General features: G+C 45.7%; 1 protein-coding gene across 2 annotated transcripts in view; it reads right to left on the reverse strand.

Annotated features, from left to right (window-relative positions):
• Nucleotides 1–19,800, reverse strand: part of Asciz (ASCIZ zinc finger protein) — a 44,477-nt gene that overhangs the window by 6,221 nt on the left and 18,456 nt on the right. For both annotated transcript variants that reach the window (XM_068365454.1, XM_068365453.1), the window contains 4 exons: nt 11,292–11,435; nt 10,247–10,455; nt 9,767–9,859; nt 9,005–9,235 (listed from right to left, as the gene is read on the reverse strand). In XM_068365454.1, coding sequence (XP_068221555.1) covers nt 9,005–9,235; nt 9,767–9,859; nt 10,247–10,455; nt 11,292–11,435 — 677 coding nt within the window. The remainder of the gene's footprint in view (nt 1–9,004; nt 9,236–9,766; nt 9,860–10,246; nt 10,456–11,291; nt 11,436–19,800) is intronic.

Raw genomic sequence — 19,800 nt, forward strand, 5'->3', positions numbered from 1 at the left:
CCGGAGGAAGCAGCAGGGCCTACCGGAACTGCGTCACAATCGCTCGCCATTCATTCCTATTTCTAGCATGCTCTCTTGCCTCTCTCTCACATCTATCCTCCTATCACCCAGAGCTTTCTTCACACCATCCATCCGCCCAAACCTTGGCCTTCCTCTTGTACTTCTCCCATCAACTCTTGCATTCATCACCCTCTTTAGCAGACAGCCATTTTCCATTCTCTCAACATGGCCAAACCACCTCAACACATTCATATCCACTCTAGCCGCTAACTCATTTCTTACACCCGTTCTCACCCTCACCACTTCGTTCCTAACCCTATCTACTCGAGATACACCAGCCATACTCCTCAGACACTTCATCTCAAACACATTCAATTTCTGTCTCTCCATCACTTTCATTCCCCACAACTCCGATCCATACATCACAGTTGTTACAATCACTTTCTCATATAGAACTCTCTTTACATTCATGCCCAACCCTCTATTTTTTACTACTCCCTTAACTGCCCCCAACACTTTGCAACCTTCATTCACTCTCTGACGTACATCTGCTTCCACTCCACCATTTGCTGCAACCACAGACCCCAAGTACTTAAACTGATCCACCTCCTCAAGTAACTCTCCATTCAACATAACATTCAACCTTGCACCACCTTCCCTTCTCGTACATCTCATAACCTTACTCTTACCCACATTAACTCTCAACTTCCTTCTCTCACACACCCTTCCAAATTCTGTCACTAGTCGGTCAAGCTTCTCTTCTGTGTCTGCTACCAGTACAGTATCATCCGCAAACAACAACTGATTTACCTCCCATTCATGATCATTCTCGCCTACCAGTTTTAATCCTCGTCCAAGCACTCGAGCATTCACCTCTCTCACCATATTTACTTAAAACTGAGAGCCAAAAATATAAAATGTTATTTTCCTTAGTAAAATAAATTTTTGAATATACTTACCCGATGATCATATAGCTGCAACTCTGTTGCTCGACAGAAAAAACCTACGGGCGGAATACTCCAGCGATCGCTATACAGGTGGGGGTGTACATCAACAGCGCCATCTGTCAAGTAGGTACTCAAGTACTCGATGTCAACAAAGAACCAATTTTCTCCTCTGTCCACTGGGTCTCTATTGGGGAGGAAGGGTGGGTCCTTTAATTTATGATCATCGGGTAAGTATATTCAAAAATTTATTTTACTAAGGAAAATAACATTTTTCAATATTAAACTTACCCGATGATCATATAGCTGATTCACACCCAGGGGGGTGGGTAGAGACCAGCATTACATGTTGACATTATTATGAGCTAAGTATTTTGTATTTCATTTTAGCAGTTATTCAAAATAACAAGCATAAAATAAATAAGTACCTGGTAAGGAAGACGACTTGAACAATTACTCTGCCTTTTTAAGTACGTCTTCCTTACTGAGCCTCGCGATCCTCATAGGATGCTGAGCGACTCCTAGGAGCTGAAGTATGAAGGGTTGCAACCCATACTAAAGGTCCTCATCAAAACCTCTAATCTAGGCGTTTCTCAAGAAATGATTTTGACCACCCGCCAAATCAAGTAGGATGCGAAAGGCTTCTTAGCCTTCCGGACAACCCAAAAATATTTCAAGAGAAAGATTAAAAAGGTTCTGGAATTAGGGAATTGTAGTGGTGGAGCCCCCACCACTACTGCACTCGTTGCTACGAATGGTCCCAGAGTGTAGCAGTTCTCGTAAAGAGACTGGACATTCTTAAGATAAAAGACGCGAACACTGATTTGCTTTTCCAATAGGTTGCGTCGAATATACTTTGCAGAGATCTATTTTGTTCAAAGGCCACGGAAGTTGTGACAGCTCTAACTTCGTGTGTCCTTACCTTCAGCCAAGCTTGGTCTTCCTCATTCAGAAGGGAATGAGCTTCTCGTATTAACAGTCTGATAAAATAGGATAAAGAATTCTCTGACATAGGCAAAGATGGATTCTTAACTGAACACCATAAAGCTTCAGACGGGCCTCGTAAAGGTTTTTAAAATAGAACTTAAGAGCTCTTACAGGACATAATACTCTTTCTAGTTCATTTCCAACCATACGATAAGTTTGGAATATCGAACGATATTGGTCAAGGCCGAGAAGGCAGCTCGTGTTTGGCTAGAAAACCAAGTTGTAGAACATGTAGCCGTTTCGGATGAGAATCCGATGTTCCTGCTGAAGGCATGAATCTCACTGACTCTTTTAGCTGTGGTTAAGCATATCAGGAAAAGAGTCTTAAAGGTGAGATCTTTCAGGGAGGCTGATTGAAGTGGTTCGAACCTGTCTGACATAAGGAATCTTAGAACCACGTCTAAATTCCAACCAGGTGTAACCAAACGACGCTCCTTCGTGGTCTCAAAAGACTTAAGGAGGTCCTGTAGATCTTTATTGTTGGAAAGATCTAAGCCTCTGTGACGGAAGACTGATGCCAACATGCTTCTGTAACCCTTGATAGTGGGAGCTGAAAGAGATCGTTCTTTCCTCAGATATAAGAGGAAGTCAGCTATTTGAGTTACAGAGGTACTGGTCGAGGATACGGATACTGACTTGCACCAGTTTCGGAAGATTTCCCACTTCGATTGGTAGACTCTAAGGGTGGATGTTCTACTTGCTCTAGCAATCGCTCTGGTTGCCTCCTTCGAAAAATCTCTAGTTCTCGAGAGTCTTTCGATAATCTGAAGGCAGTCAGACGAAGAGCGTGGAGGCCTTGGAGTACCTTCTTTACGCGTGGCAGACGTAGCAGGTCCACCCTTAGGGGAAGTGTTCTGGGAACGTCTACTAGCCATCGAAGTACCTCGGTGAGTTATTCTCTTGCGGGCCAGAGGGAAGCAACTAGCGTCAACTTTGTCCCTTCGTGAGAGGCGAACTTCTGCAGTACCTTGTTGACAATCTAGAACGGAGGGAATGCATATAGATCTAGATGTGACCAATCTAGTAGAAAGGCATCTATATGAACTACTGCTGGGTCCGGGATAGGTGAGCAAAGTATTGGGAGCCTCTAGGTCATCGAGGTTGCGAAGAGATCTATGGTTGGCTGGCCCCAGGTGGCCCAAAGTCTCTTGCATACATCCTTGTGGAGGGTCCAATATGTTGGAATTATTTGTCCCTTCCTACTGAGACAATCTGCTATGACATTCAAGTTGCCTTGGATGAACCTCGTTACTAGTGAAAAGACTAGACCTGTTGAACAGGAGAGGAGGTCTCTTGCGAACTCGTACCATGTCAGAGAGTAGGTCCCTCCTTGCTTGGAGATGTACGTCAAAGCAGGGTGTTGACTGTGTTCACCTCCACCACTTTGCCTTGAAGGAGAGACCTGAAGCTTTTCCAGGTCAGACGTACTGCCAGAAGCTTCTTGCAGTTGAAATGCATTGTCCTTTGACTCGAGTTCCATAATCCCGAGCATTCCCTACCGCCTAATGTCGCACCCCAGCCTACGTCTGATGCGTCCGAGAAGAGAACGTGGTTGGGAGTCTGAACAGTCAGGGGAAGACCCTTTCAAAGGTTGATAAAGTCCTTTCACCAAGTCAGACCAGACTTTATCTTTCCGGAAACCGGGATCGAGACCGCTTCTAGCGTCTAGTCCTTTTCCAGTGAAAAGCTAGATGATACAGAAGAGGACGGAGGTGTAGTCTTCCAAGTGACACAAATTGAACCACGGATGACAGTGTCCTAACCAGACTCATCCACAGCCTGACAGGGCAGTGTTCCTTCTTCAGCATCTTCTGGATGGATAGCAGGGCTGGGGGTTGATCGTCTTGTTCAGCAATGTCCTCATCAGAGGGTTCCTCATCCGAAACTGATGAGGAAACGGCAACGGAGTGGGCAACGTCTGACTCGCTGAATCCGGTCGCACTGGTGGATGCGTGACGGAGCCGGATACAAGATCATGGTACTGCTGCACAGTCTGTGAACTGTCAACCATGGGGACGCGAGGAAGTACAGCGTCAACCCGAAACTGTGTAGACTGTCTGGGTTGTGCAGTCAACCCCCTACAGGGTTGCTGAGGTTGCCGCACTGTGTCACAACAAGTCATCTCTGCTGGTTGTTGTACGTCTTCCTAGTGACACACTGAACGTCCACAACCACCTCCGAGAGTCGCTTAACGTCAACGTGCGACTGGCAACCCACACTGGGTCGCACCGGTGGAGGAACCATCTCAACTGGCGGACGTGAGTAGGATACCTCAGCGTCAACAGGGCGTACAACCAACCGGTAGGAAGGTTGTTGGCTAGAAGGTTCTTCTCCGTAAAAAATCCTCTAACAAGGACACAAGCTTGGACTGCATGTCTTGCAACAAAGCCCATCAGGGTCTATGGGAGCAGGTGTGGCAACAGACGGGGTTAGCGACTGAAGCGGAACCATTTACCATCCCTGGAAGCCTTGTTATGCTTTAATTAAAGTCCATAGGAGGCTAAGCAGCTTAAGGCTCCTCTCCAAATGACAGAGTCCTCAAAGGAATATCAGAAGGAGGGAGAACAGCACTTTCTCATCTACAGGAACCATGTCCGAGAAAAGCTAGGTTATCTCAGTGAGGGTCTCACTGGTGCAAAAGCAGCAGACCAGAAGGCAACGTTATGTAACTGCTTGACAGTCTGTGAACTGTCAAAAACTGAACTGTCAACCACAACAGGTGCGTGAGGACATACAGCACTGGTGCATTAGTAGCAGACCAGAAGGCAACGTTATGTAACTGCTTGACAGTCTGTGAACTGTCAAAAACTGAACTGTCAACCACAACAGGGCGTGAGGACATACAGCACTGGTGCATTAGTAGCAGACCAGATGCTTGACAGTCTGTGAGCTGGCAACAACCAAAGCTGTGTGGGGAAGCCTCAACTCCTGACTGACTAGTCTGCTGCGGGTGAGTGGCGGTAACCACAGTGGGTTGCGGAGGCTGACACACCGTGTCAAAACACGGCAGCTTGTGGTAGCTCACGCACGGCAACGGAGTGCTCCGTGTGTCTGTGGGAGTCAGCATGCGTCTGGCAGGGTCGACTGCGCATGGGTGGAGGAGCTCTCACAACAAGAGTGTGGGAGCAGGCAGCCATGCTGGGCGCACAACCATGGCAGGTTGTAGGCAAACGGGTGCATTGTCAACCTTCTCCGCAGTCGGAGTGTGGGAGCAGACAACAACCAAAGTGGAGTGGTGGTGCGTGGTGGGGACTGCCGTGGGTTGCGGAAACTAACGCATCGCGTCAAAACACGGCAGCTTGACTCCACCTTCCCACTGCTGATGCGGTAGCTCACGCATGTTAACGGAGGGAGCCGCACGTCGGCTAACGTTAACATGCGTCTGGCAGGGTCGATTGCGCATCGGAGGTGGAGCTCTCCGCAGCCGGAGTGTGGGAGCAGGCAGCCTCAGCGTGAGCTGGGTGCACAACAGTGGCAGGTTGTAAGCTAACGAGAGCAGTGTCAACCTTCTCCGCACGAAACTCCTGCATAACCGCAGCTAACTGAGTCTGCATAGACTGCAGTAAAGACCACTTAGGGTCTACAAAAAACGGCAACAGACGGAGCTACTGTCCGTCGTGACTGAGGGTCTAAAACAGCTGGTGCGGCAACAGATGGAGTTACTGCCTGTTGCGGTACCACCTTGCCTCTCTTGGGAGGTATGCAGTCGTCGGATGACTGCAGCGAGTCCGAACTGACCCAGTGGCTACACCTAGGCCGTTGGACTTGCGCGGAAGGGACCGACTTGCACTTAAAAGCTGCAAGATTTGGTCCATGGTTTCTTACGAGAAACTTCTTCCGCAGACGAGGAATAAATGGGCTCTCTCGTCTTTGTGTGGGTGGGGCGATCTCACGTCGGCAAACGTGTGTAGATACGCCCGAAACCACGGAGGGAAAAACGTCTGTTCGTCGATCAAGGCCTGTGGAACCCATAAGTCGTTCGACATTACTTCTCCCCTGGGCTTGGGAGCTTGTAAGAGGTCCCGGACTAGGTGAACAACTGGCACGAACAGACGAACCCTCGGACGCAACACTGTAACACTTTGCGCATATCACTTTATCACTTTTGATTTTCTGTTTGCACTTATTTCACTGAAATCGAAACTTTAACTGATTTCTACCTGAAACACGCAATCCTATCCTTCATTAAAAGGTAGTCATTGCGAAAACAGTTTTACAATGCAACAGAAAAACATAAATAAAGATAAAGAATTCAGTGGCTGGAAAAGAGACTAAACACTAGATCAAATAAACTACGTTTACAATCTCTCACCGCATAAAGCCTGGGAACAAGAATAAAACCCTAGAAACGTTTTACGTTCTTCCCCTACAGCGACTAGGGAGAAGAGTAAAAAACGAGAACAACGTTACCCGCTTGAACGAAACGTTTATTCTCCTCTCTCTCCCTCCGTCTCTATCTCTCTCTCTCTTCTCTCTTGATTTAGCACCTGAGAGAAGAGCCCAATTATATCGTTAAAACATGTTATTTGCTAAAGGAAAAAACTGAAAGGTTTCCCAAATAAAAAGTTCCTTTATTTAGAATTTAAACTCTTTAAGCTAAGAAAGAATGAACGAAACGCTAGAATCGGTTTACTCTTACTGCAAAGTGAAACCGTGATACACTCTCTCTCTATCGTAACGATAGAGCGGATGTTGAACGTTCTGAACGTCAACAACTGTGGAGACTAAAAACTAAACGTTATTTCATCTTTGAAAACAGTACGAGACTATCAAAGAAATTCTTCCATAAAACATTAAAATTAAAAAAAAGTATTAAATTCTTTAAAGGTTAAATACGATAAAACGGGCTCAATGTTAATTAACTTCGGTTCCAAGTTAGGACCGCCTACTATTAGGAAAGGTCGCATATAAACAAACATAAAAATTTATTTTTATAAGTTTATAATAATTGGAAAGTTAACCGAAGAGGCCTAAAAAGGCGGAGAGATATAAATAAATGGATCTATAACGTGTTAAGCAAAATTACCAAAAACCTAAACACACTTCCGTCTAAGGGAAGGGTCGGCCATTTAAAAGTGAAAGAGAGTCCATACTCTCTTCGTCACCATAATTAAATCTATCGAAAACGAATTCAAGTTTTGAAATGAAGATAAAACCCCTGCATAGCGAAAGCTCAAAACTGGAATAGTGTACTTCACCAAATCGTTGTGAAAACAAATCCAGTTAGGGACGGCGTATTTAGTAGGTCCTGCCATTGGCACGACAGAGGAAAAATTGGTTCTTTGTTGACATCGAGTACTTGAGTACCTACTTGACAGATGGCGCTGTTGATGTACACCCCCACCTGTATAGCGATCGCTGGCGTATTCCGCCCGTAGGTTTTTTCTGTCGAGCAACAGAGTTGCAGCTATATGATCATCGGGTAAGTTTAATATTGAAAATAATATTTTTATTAAGACCACATTAACTGCTCCTTTCATATGGGTAAGGAGATTTACCCCTTCATGTAAAACGGGCAGTTAATTTCATAGCTAACTGTTAGCTTGATAATTAAAGGCCAGTACTGATACTGCAATTGAAGAAAAATGTTAAGAAAAAAGAATTAGGTCTATCCTACTTACCTAAACCATCTAACTAAATCTGAACACTGGAAACCAGACTGATTTAGTACCCCCCAGATGTTACCATCTACATTATTATTTCAATGATATTTTTTATGAATCTCATTTTTATAATCTCAAAGGCCTGCCAAAAGTATGTGTTCTGAAATGAAAGGTGAAAATTAGAGCAATTAAAGAGAAAGATATTGGACTACAGAAGGTCCCCGACATACAAACATTACGAGATACAAACACAAATCCAACTGAAAATAACATAGCTTAAGAAATACTGTAATAAAACAATATTATATTATTTAATACAGTAAGCAATACAAAATTGGTAATATCCTGAGATCTATTTCATACGAAACCTGACTATTTGTTGACTTTTGTAGCTAAAAAATCATAGGCATGGAATTCTGATTAAGCTTACCCTAGGCCAAAATTTAACAAATTTGGACTTATTGGACTTACAAACAGATTCTTGGAACCAATTAAGTTTGTAAGTTGAGAACCTTCTGTAATAGTCTGGAAATTACCAAATGAAAATGATTAAAAACAAAAGTTCCAAAGTGCACCTTACACACCAAACTCCAATAAACGAGAGAAAGAGTAATTGTCCGAGACAAAAATCACAGCATTTTGATGATAGAAGTACACAGATTATTTATCAGAAAGTTATTCTGTAACACTCATGAGAAACATAGTGATATAAAAAGGAATTCAGTCGAAAAACTGATACACTTCAACTACAAATAAAAGCAAGTAAAAGGGTTAAAACAGCTGCTTGGTGAGGTAGGGATCTCTTCCTTGCAGAGATGTCTTTCGTTACCTACTGTACTGTTCTGCTATGGTAACAGGAGATCTAGGCTTCAGCAAAAGACAGACAGTTTGTAAATTGCATGAATAAAAGACGTGCATGGGTTACATCCTACAGATCCTGGTATTACATCACATGACTACATTGCCAGTATCTTAAAAATTATCTTTGATTTTGTACAATAGACGCTTGTACTTCGAGATGAATAGAAATTGAGCAAACTTTGAAGTTCAAACAACTCTCCAAAGTACCATATGTTGATTCTAACAGATGAACAGTTACCAGTCTAATAATAAACACATTAAATAAGACAATTCAATATCCTTGCAAACAATAAAAAAATAAAGAAGCCCTTTTCAACTTGAAATTTAAGGCATAGTGCAATTAACACACTTTTGTCTCTGGAAATATATGTACTATACTCAATCAATTCTTCAGTCTCATTGATACTTGCATCAGCATTCAATATATACTACAGTACTTTATGTCGACTATCAAAATAATTTTCCATACTTACAGAGCTACAAACTATTGCCTGAGAATACACACAATGAACATAGATGGTTTTCTGGAGTGATGAGATCAATAATTATAAAAAAGAATGATCTAATAAAATTCTCTATCTAAATGCCCTTCTATCACTCTAACCTCACCTTTTCATGGCAGTAACTGTAATTTCCCCTAACGCAACAGCGGCAAGAAAGTGGATTGGATGACGCAGGTTCAAAGATGTGACTTGGGTGAAGGTAGAAGGAGTAGGGCATATGGAGGCTGGGGCAGGACATATGGCCTGAGGGATAGTTCGGGAAGACGATGAAGGAGAGGGTGAAACAGTTACTCCAACAGAGCCATCGTTTTTGGAACCATCCTCAAGTCTTGGGTACCTTTAGAAAATGAAAAAAAATTTAAAGAAGCTTCTCACCTTTGAGATTATGTTAATTAGCCTTTGAGGAATAAGGAAATGAATGGAAGTGTATCAACAATACCTTGAAAGCTTTATCATTCTCATATATGAAACAAAGTACAATACTGCATAGGAGTATACAACATGAAATAATGCTTGACATTGGAAAACATCTTTGATACAAAGCAGAAAGGAACTGTCTAAATACTACTGTACTTCTAAGATTAGGTTAAGAATGAAAATCCCTTCAAGGAAAGATCACTCCCTGAATGGTATTTACTCAATATGTGATTTTGAATTGTACTCCAAGTGACCTATATCTATAGCAGAATAAAGAACTTATGAATTCAAAACAATGATCTTAAAAGCATCCTTCTGTATAAGAGACTATACAAGACCTACTCGGGAAATGAAACTATTTACTGTGCTCCAAAGGAATCAAATATACTTATATGACTACAATTATTTAACTGAATATATCTTTGACTTCTAAAGTAGTCAGAAGAATTACCTTATTGGAATTCCATGGGTCCATACATCTTGATGAGAAGTTGCCGATTGTGCTGCTAATACAAGTGGATCGGAGAGTGCAATTTTCCTAGACCTGTTGGTAATACAAACTGTCAAATCTATATTTTGACACAGGAAAATGGAACAGTATTGTAGTACTGGCTGGTAGACGACTTATTTTATCATTTACTTTGGAGACTGAATTTTCCCAAAAATCTAGAAAGATGATTGTACTTAATCATTTTCAATACAATAATTACTGTTTGATAAGTTCATGTGTATTGTTGATGTTAACTCTCTGTGCTTTCTCTGTAGAAAGCAGGAGTATTTTTGTTAATTTTACTTACGTTAAGTGTTGTTTATGGTAATACAAACAGGGAAAGAAGTTCATGAATGTTGAAAACTGTTTTCCTTGAGACTGACTTGTCAAGCATCAAAATTACACATGGTGTCTCATCCAATATAGACTTGAAACACTAACCTGAGAGCTTGCAATGTTGAAGAGTGAATAACATGGGACATTCGACGAGCATGTGTTTGAAGTGCTTCAAAACGGGAGAAATTGCGCCCGCAAACACACATAAGACTAATACCACAAACACGCTTGTGGTGTGCAAGAAGAGCAGAAGTGCTGAAAGCCTTCCCACATTCGCACGTATGCGAACGTGTGGCGTGAACCTTTAAATAATGCTGCGAAAAACACAGGATTATTTAGTCTTTCTTATACAGTACACATGTCTTGGCACCAAGTCATCAATATCTTCTACATATCAGATTACAACATAATGGAAAATAAGTTAGCTTAAGAATCTTTTTTAATATAAAATGCATTTGCTTCTCTTATATGAGTTTGTTTTCATGAAAAAATTATCTAGCAATAATTTATGTATAAAAACACAAAAAGAAGAGTTCTTTCCAGTCTAGTGTTTTCTCCTTTATATCAATATTTTACCAAGCTAAATGTGAGAAAATCATACATAAGAATACTGTACTAAGACAAACTGAAAATATCTGTATATTTTGCTTAAACAAGTAAGAATAGATACATGATTGCTACTTGAATTTACTATAATAACCAATCACAATTAAGGCTCATTGCTTGAAAATTTTTATATCTTCACTATTTTACTAATGAGGTTTGCTGATGGTTTTCTCTCTAATTTTCCGTTGAAATATTGTTGGTAACACTTCAGAAAACCTTCTGTAATACTGACGCATGCGAGGGAGTAAAGAATTCTATGAGATAGTCTTTTGATAATGAGATGTTCTACTAATATATATGTAGAGCTACTCTTTCTTATGTGATCTTGACCATGTTGGTCATCTAATTCTATAATTTCTAATCAATATTGAATGAGTTTTAACTAATTCCCAGGTTAGTTAAAATTCGGTCTAAAAGTTTTTACCTATAAGTGTAGGAATAATTAGTACAGTTTAATCTGGCTGATGTAATTCTGTTCTTAAAAATCATAACTTAATATATGAGATGCTTTCAGTAAAGGAGCAAACATTTTCAAAGTGCTTACCTGCTTTAAATATTTAAGCTTGGGGAAATGTTTCCCCATAGACCCCATATCTTCATGATATATACAGGACTTGACAGGGCAATGATACCATACATTTGATCCAGGTTTGAGACCCAAAGAATCATCATCCGACTGGTGATGTACCTATAATACATTTTATCGTCATTAATCCATTGCATACATTATAAGAAGCCCCAATACTTCTAATAGCAATGTTAAAAACTTACTTAATTGTGAAAAAAGTAGCGAATCACTAAATTGACAAAATGTGATCTTAAGAGGGCATTTGACAGTATCTTTATTTTTATTATTATTATTATTATTATTATTATCATTATCATTATTACTAGCTTTATTATTATTATTATTATTATCATTATTATTATCCTTATTATTATTACTAGCTAAGCTACAACCCTAGCTGGAAAAGCAGAATACTATAAGTCCAGTAAGGAAAGGCAATAAGGAAATAAATAAACTATATATGAGAAGTAATGAATATGACAAATTCGAAAATATTTGTATTTTTCCTAACCATACAAACCTTAGCTATTTACAAAGGGTTACCCTTTAGCGTAGCTGAAATGGCGAGCCATTAGAATTTAACGAGGGTGTATTACCCCCGCGCTAGTTAGTGGGGGGGTAGGGGAGTGGTAGCTAGCTACCCCTCCTCCCCCTCACACACAGGTGAATACTCACTTTCACTTAGAGGTAGGACTTGTCTTGGGGGACAGGGCTGGCAGGCAAATATGTGTAAATAGCTAAGGTTTGTATGGTTAGGAAAAATACAAATTATCTTTGAATTTGTCATTTGTTCCGTAACCGAAATACAAACCACGCTATTTACATTGGGTGACTTACCCCTTAGGAAGGGTGGAAAGTCCCCAGCCATACTGGCTTTGGCTTTACCCGGGGACTCAGAATCCGAGTGAGTCGCACTCGAGAAAAGGAGTCCCTGCACCTCACAAGTTCCTTGCTCCGCAAGGAACCATGTGGCCTACATAAGCTTGTGTGTGAAGGAAGAAGTGTGACCCGTCCTAGGCAGTTGACCTGGAGTTCCAGAAGGAACTCTGGGTTAGGACGTTCCCAATACCACCTCGTCAGGATATGGGGGACGCGACAGTATTGACTCAATACTCGGAACACAAGGACGCATGGTTTACCTGCAGAGGTTCGAGGTCAGCTATGCAGAGACCAGGATGCTGCTTCCCCATAGAGGTGATGATGAAGAAAGAAGTAAGGGCCAGACATACTTCTTTCGTTCATGCAGACTAAAACCTGATAACAATGCCCTCAACCTTCTGCTACCTGTCCAAAAAGGAGCCTGAGGTTAGACCAGCTGTTGTGTAGCCACCACAGAGCGATAGAAAATGTATCGAGACTCCTGTGGGTCACGCCCTGCAGGAAGCTTGTAGCACCTGCGTCACAGAGTAGTATTACTCGAAGGCGAGAGACGTTGCGATGTATCCAACATCGTGCTGTAGGGCGACGTGACGGGGGAGGGTCTGGAGACAGGTCGAGATGAATGTCCTTGAGTCCGGGCTGAAGAGGTATACTGGTGACTCTCCCCCCCTGTCCTCCTTGTGCTCCCAAATTGGCTGCAACTGAGGACAAACTGCAGCTGTTCCCAGCGCTAACCTCTCGATTCCTTTACTGGCAAGGAAGAGAAGGTCTTGGGACATCAGATACAGAATGGAGACTCGAAATCTTGAAAGAATCGGACCGAAGGGCCGGGACCCCCAGATTCTGAGTCTAGCCAACAACTCAGGAGCGAGCCTGAATGTTGCCTTCCCCTCTTCCTTAGAAAGGGGGGAGTCGTAAGAGACCAAGAAGATTGCTTACACACTGGCCGTAGCCAGAGTGAGCAGGAGACCCAAGGCGGAATACAATCCGAGGCCTGTCGTAAAGGGTCTTGAGAAGATCTCTTAAAGGACTAAAAGTCCGAGCCATGCTCCAAGTTGGAGGTCTTCCTCCGACTAGGGCAGGGACGATCGTAGCTTCGCATGAGCGAGGATAGATCCAGCGGGCTGGAAAAAGTTATTCCTTTAAGCCTGAAGGTCAGGGAAAGGCTGAGCGACAGGCTTCATTGCTGAGAGCGGAAAGGAGTTTCCTCCCGCCGAAAGGCAATAAGACCGTTATTGCTGGAGAAGAGGCCTCAAGGGAAGAGGTATATCTCCCACTGCACCAACCACCTTAGACTCTTCACTTTGCCTGGGAGACCCCTGTGGATGACTATCGCAGATGACGTGACCTCCATACCGCAACTGTAGCGGGTTGTCTCTTCTTGAGGAGGAAGCGTAGTGTCTCCAGGCATGAAGCCGAAGCGACGCCCCGGTTCGGGAGAGATGTCGCAGTGTGGTTGCTTGAGTAGTCTGCGCCGTGGGAGAAGCTCTCCCGGGAGTTCCGTCAGGGGAAGCAGAGGGTCCAGAAACCGTTCTGCGCATAGTCCCAGTGGAGCTCTTCCATTGAAAGGTTGACAGACAACCTGGTCTTGTTGAGACCCATTGTCCACAGACAAAAGGGAGGGAAGACGCAGGCGTCGAAGTTGTCCCACCATCACCGGAATGCATCTTGCCAGAGTTTCGGGGTCTGAGACTGGGGGGGAAGAATAGCGGAAGCTTGAGGTTCCAAGATGTCGCGATCAGGTCCCCCAGACCAGTACTTGCTGGTTACCCAAGGTCAAAGACCTCCAGGTACACTCTACGAGGCTCTGCTCGGATAGTCTGAGAGAATATTCCCCTGCCTGGAATGAGAGAGCCGATGGTGGTATTGAGAGTATCTCAATCATCCCGGTATCTCTACTGCAAGATGTGAAGGTGTGAAAATGCGTCCCCTGCTGGTTAGAATACGCCAGAATCATGAAGTCGACGCGCACGGGGCGACTCGGCAGGAGCTGTAGGATCTGTAGAGGGGCCAGACTAAGGCCCCTAAGCCTGCCTGAATGATGGAGAGGTATCCTTCAGGTCTTGACCATAGGCCTGGACCGGAACATGCACCCCCCCCTTTCCTTTGACGAGTCCGAGAACCGCATTAAGAATGTGGGGAAAGGACGAGAATATCCACTACCATCAAGAGGCTCCATAGGTCAACACCCATTGCAGGTCTAATAGTTCCGCTGGTCCCATAGGGCCAGGGAGTCCGGTTAAACATTGCCTGAAGCCACCGGAACTTGGATCGCCCCACATGGAACTTATCCTGAAGCGACCGTTCGGACTATAGACGGGTCAATGAGGAAAGGAGAACTAGGAAACGTTCCAAGGTAGGGCTGAAAGCTCTGCTTGACTGAGAACAGGTACTGCGACTCTCCTCAGTCTTGCCACAGTCAACCGAAAGGAAGGCTCGGAGGATGTGCTAACAGAATCTGGCGTCCCCAGGTGGTCACCCATCCAAGTACCGACGTTGCTTAACCTCGCTGGACGGACGAGAACGGAGTTTCCAACGTGGTAAGGTCGTTGACTCAATATCATGGCCAGATCCTCCAGATGTTGAGGCAGAGGAAGAGAAGGCTCCAAACAAAATACCATGAGCCCACACTCATGGTAAGCATCCGGAAGCTTGTCCCGGCGCTGAAGAAGGTCGAACCCGAGCCTACTGGAGTTGACCAGCCTTCCAAACAGCAGAGGAGGCGGAAGCCGGCACCTGAGCGGCCAAGAGGAAGGCAGGGAGAGTTCTCTGGGGAAATAAACCTGCTATGCCACGGCGGGATAGCCACACTGCATCATAAGCAGGAATACTTGCAGTCTAGGCTGAATTCGACGAGCACCCTGGAAGATGGATGGAATGGAAACTGAAAGTACCCGTCCTTCCGATCCAGGGTTTAAGGAGTCCTGTCGCCTCGTTACCAGTCTGATCGATTCTGCTGGTCTACGCTGGCCGAAGTTTGTTCGACAAACTTGATCAGGGCTGAGAGGTCGACTACGGACATCCCCTCTCAAATCCTTCCTTACAAGAAAGGATCGACTGAGGGGGCCGGGGGTGAAGCCGTCGATGATCCTAAGAAAGACCTTCACCTAAGGTATGGATCATTCTGCCCAACCAGGCAACTCTTGCTGACGCTATGGCATAGAGGTTCAGAGACACTGAATTCGCTGACAGAGATGGCAGGAGCGATATCCTTGGCTGATCACAGAGATTGTGTGGGAATAGGCATCGGGAAGCTGTCATTCGGATGAGTAACCTTAAGCATCCTCCCAGCGAAAAACCTGCAATCCTAGAGTTCGTGAACTCCTTTTAGGACTATGCCCCCCCGGGGGAGTCTCCCGTACCATCTGTTCCTGACAGGAGGAAACTGCAATTGGACACCTTGTCCCAGTTGTCGTAGCCGATAACTTAGGCCGACGTGGTTGAAAGAAAAGGGCGCTGGAGCCCTGCAGAGTCTGGAAGAAAGCGCCTTGGAGGAGTGAAACCGGAAGTCGATTTCCTCCGCACAGCAGCTGTCTAAGTCTCTGTCCTTGGGCACAAACAAACTCTTCTCAAGGATGGAAGGGTGTCTGAGGTCGTCGACCTCCACAGATGAGACACCCAAAGGAAGCCCTCAGTCAGCGCGTCCAGATGGTACAACATCGAGCTTGTCCGCAAGTTAGATACTTAACGACGAAAGGCCAAGTTGCCTGAGCTCGAGAGGAGGAAAGTACCATTGATCTTCCTGTAGCTTCCTTGAATCAACCCTCGGGCCGTAACCGAGGAGGGAAAAAACCTGGTAAGCTCCCAGAGGAAGAGGTAAGCAGTCACCCCTTGTCCGATGGAGAAATCTCGAACGGAAAGCCCCCCCGCCAAAAATCCTTCCAGGGAATGACGGGGAAGGGCTAACCCAGGTTCAGGAAAGAGGAGTGTTGCTCAGATCTCCCTTAAGTTTCTCCTATTCTTGCAAGTGCCATGCTCTGCGTTTACGGGGTGAGGCCGTGTTCTGGAAATACGCTCCAGAAGAATTCGCCAGGCTGGCCATGCTGCGAAAACCCCATTGGGAATCGTGGTCGCAATCGCCCTGGAGCTCGCGCGACGGAAATTCAAAGATTTTTGCGTGGGCGAACGTGGAAGCGCCCATGCGCGGTAACGCAAACGAAGGTGAGCGAAGGAGCGCAGAAGGAGGGCGAGCGTGGTAGGAAGGGCGAGAGCTGGTGGTCGACGAGCGATAACCCATAGACGAGGAATGGATACTGCAAGAAATAAGCCGACGTTTGTGCGAAGAAACACTGTAGGTTCGCGCGACGGAACACCATCCGTCCACGCGATGGAAAAACCGTTGGTTCGCGCGTGGGCGAACATTGGAGAGCATGGGCGCGGACGCGCATGAGCGTAGACATGCAGGCACGTCGTGGGCGTGTGGCCGTGCAGGCGAGTGGTCGCGCGGGCGCATAGGCAAGCGGTCGCGCGGGCGCATAGGCAAGCGGTCGCGCGGGCGCATAGGCAAGCGGTCGCGTGGGCGAGCGGTCGCGCGATGGCGAGGAAACGCGCTGCCGCGTGGGCGAGGAAGACCGCTGGCGATATGGATCAACAAGCGATCGGTGGTGAGCTGGTGAGCGCTAACGCGCAGGTTGGCGATGGCGCGTTATGTTATGCCGACGTGATGGTCGAGCAGCATGCGCAGGTGAGCGATCGTGCGTTGGCGAGCAGTATGCGAAGGTGAGCGATCGCGAGCAGCATGTGCAGGAGGGTGATCGCGCGATGGTGATCAGCATGCGCCGGGTCGCGCGATGGTGATCAGTATGTGCAGGGTCGCACGATGGTGATCAGCATGCCAGGGTCGCACGATGGTGATCAGCATGCCAGGGTCGCGCGATGGCGATCAGCATGCGCAGGTGGGCGGTCGCGCGATGGCGAGCAGTATCTGCAGGTGGGCGATCGCGCGATGGCGAACAGCATCCGCAGTTGAGGGTTGCGCGATGGTGATCAGCATGCGCAGGGTCGAGCGATGGTGATCAGCATCTGCAGGTGTGCAGTCGCGCGATGGCGATCAGCATCCGCAGTTGAGGGTCGCGCGATGGCGATCAGCATCCGCAGGTGAGGGTCGCGCGATGGCGATCAGCATCCGCAGTTGAGGGTCGCGCGATGGCGATCAGCATCCGCAGTTGAGGGTCGCGCGATGGCGATCAGCATCCGCAGTTGAGGGTCGCGCGATGGCGATCAGCATCCGCAGTTGAGGGTCGCGCGATGGCGATCAGCATCCGCAGGTGAGCTAGTAGCTGGCGAACCATGTTCCTTCAGAAGTGTTTGAGAACGTTGGCGTGCCGGCTGTAACACACGCGGGCGATCCGGAGATCGCCGAGAGACAGGTGATCGCTGGCGAGCTGATGATCGCTGACGAGCAGAAGGCTACGCGTGGAAGCCTGCGCATAGAAGAAGAGTCCTTGACCCCGACCTGAACCGAAGTTCTAGATCGCGAGGGCGAACGTGGGCGCACAGGGCGCGTAACAGGAACCAACAGGAACAGCAGGGATGATCATCTTGAAAGCGCTGACGAGCAGGAGAGCGCAGATGAGCAGAAGAGCGCCTGTGTGCTAACACTGAGCAGGAACAGGAGAGAACTCAGCAGAAGGGCGCGCAGGGAAACCCTGACACGCAAGGGAAGAACCCCCGTGGGGGCAACCCTTTGCCCCGAAGGGATCGTTGTCCGCCGGGAGACTGATGTCCGTCGGAAGACCGCTGTCCGTCGGGAAGACCGTTGTCCGTCGGGAAGACCGTTGCCCGTCGGAAGACGAGATCAGACTGCTGTCCATCTGCACCAAGGCGGAAGATCGAGAAAAAGGAGTTGTAGGCTGCAAACGGAGATCCAAAAAGGGGCCTCAAGCACCCTTATAGGGAGATGAGAGGCCCTTACGACGAGGCGGACGGTGGGCCTTACGGCGAGGGAGGCCAACAGCAACAGCAACAGAAGAAACCTCCGAAGAGGAGTCTCTATGAGTGTACTCTCTCGCGAACGAAAGAGAAACACTTCGTGGAAGAGACTGGTCAGCCAGTGACCTAAAAGGAGCAATCCTCCGAAGAGGAGCTCCTGCAGTTGCCCAGCCCCTTGAGCGAAACTGCAGGTGCGACCGCTCAGCACCAAGAGCATAGTCGCACGAAAAAAAGGCAAGAGAAGAACCCCCCAAAAGGGGAAAAACTCAAGCCTGGACAGGAAAAACTTCCCTCGGAAGGAAAGTTACCCGCCCAAGGAGGCAAGCCTCCTGAGAGTTCTAAAATGAACTGGAGACCTGTCCATCGTCACGGGAGTACTTCCAGTAGAAGGAAAAACGCCCCTGACGAAAATACAAGGGAGGAGGCAGCAACATCCGAATCCCCAGGACTCAACAAGACAGCTTACACCGTTGCCATATTACAGAAACGAACCAGATCGGTAACTGTAAAAAAATAAAACAAATAATATTAGTACACATTCATTCCCCCGGGAAGGCTCCGAAGAGGAATCCCGAGGGAAAGGAACAAGAATTACACAACAGGCACGTGCCCTCACAACCACTTACACTCACGGAAGGAGAGCTGTAACCAAAACAGAATTATAACAATTATAATTATGTAACTATGTAATTATGTAATTTAAAAATGAATGAACACTAAAGAAAGAACGAAAACCCCGAAAGGAATCGTTCTACAAGCTGAAAAATAAAAAACAACTACAATTAGATTCATAACTAATTGAGACAAACGTACGGCGTAGCAACCCCCCCACACGGAAAGGAAGCTACAAGGGCGTAGTAACATGTAGTAAAAGGGTGAACGACCTCAAGAGAGAGAGAGAGAGACATAAGTCAAACTCGATCGCCACCCATAAAATTAGGCCGTGGTGGCCTAACTGCCGAGGACTCCACGTAGTTATCGTACACTACACACACAAATCTGAAAAGGAAACTTACTTATTTCTATACTCAAATATATATACAAACATGAAAACATGTTTACATATATATTGAGTAAATGAAAAGTAAGCGATTAAGTAAAGACAAAACAAACAATGGCTGCCAAGAGAGGACCAAGACAGAGACGTCTGTCACAGTCCGAGCCAAAAGTGAAAGTGAGTATTCACCTGTGTGTGAGTGGGAGGAGGGGTAGCTAGCTACCACTCCCCTACCCCCCTGCTAACTAGCGCGGGGGTAATACACCCTCGGTAAATTCTAATGGCTCGCCATTTCAGCTACGCTAAAAGGTAACCTTTTGTAAATAGCGTGGTTTGTATTTCGGTTACGGAACAAAATGAATTTAAAAATATCTTATGATTAGTAATAACGATATAACAGATCTGTCGTATATAAACTTTGAAGAGAGACTTACGTCAATCTTAAACATAAAATACATTCACTGCATGTTTGAACTTCTGAAGTTCAACCGATTCAATTGTTGAATTAGGAAAGTATAATCATTTACATGGGTCTTATGAGGGCTTAGTGCTGTGATAACATCATAAATCAGGACATATGATACCATTGTAAATTAGGACTCTGTAATTTTAAATCTTACCAATTATCTTACCCTCTTCCATCAGGCTCGACATAAATAAGGACAAGAAGTTACTCAT

This window comes from Palaemon carinicauda, chromosome 42, assembly GCF_036898095.1.
Source record: "Palaemon carinicauda isolate YSFRI2023 chromosome 42, ASM3689809v2, whole genome shotgun sequence".
Classification (NCBI taxonomy): Eukaryota; Metazoa; Arthropoda; class Malacostraca; order Decapoda; family Palaemonidae; genus Palaemon; species Palaemon carinicauda.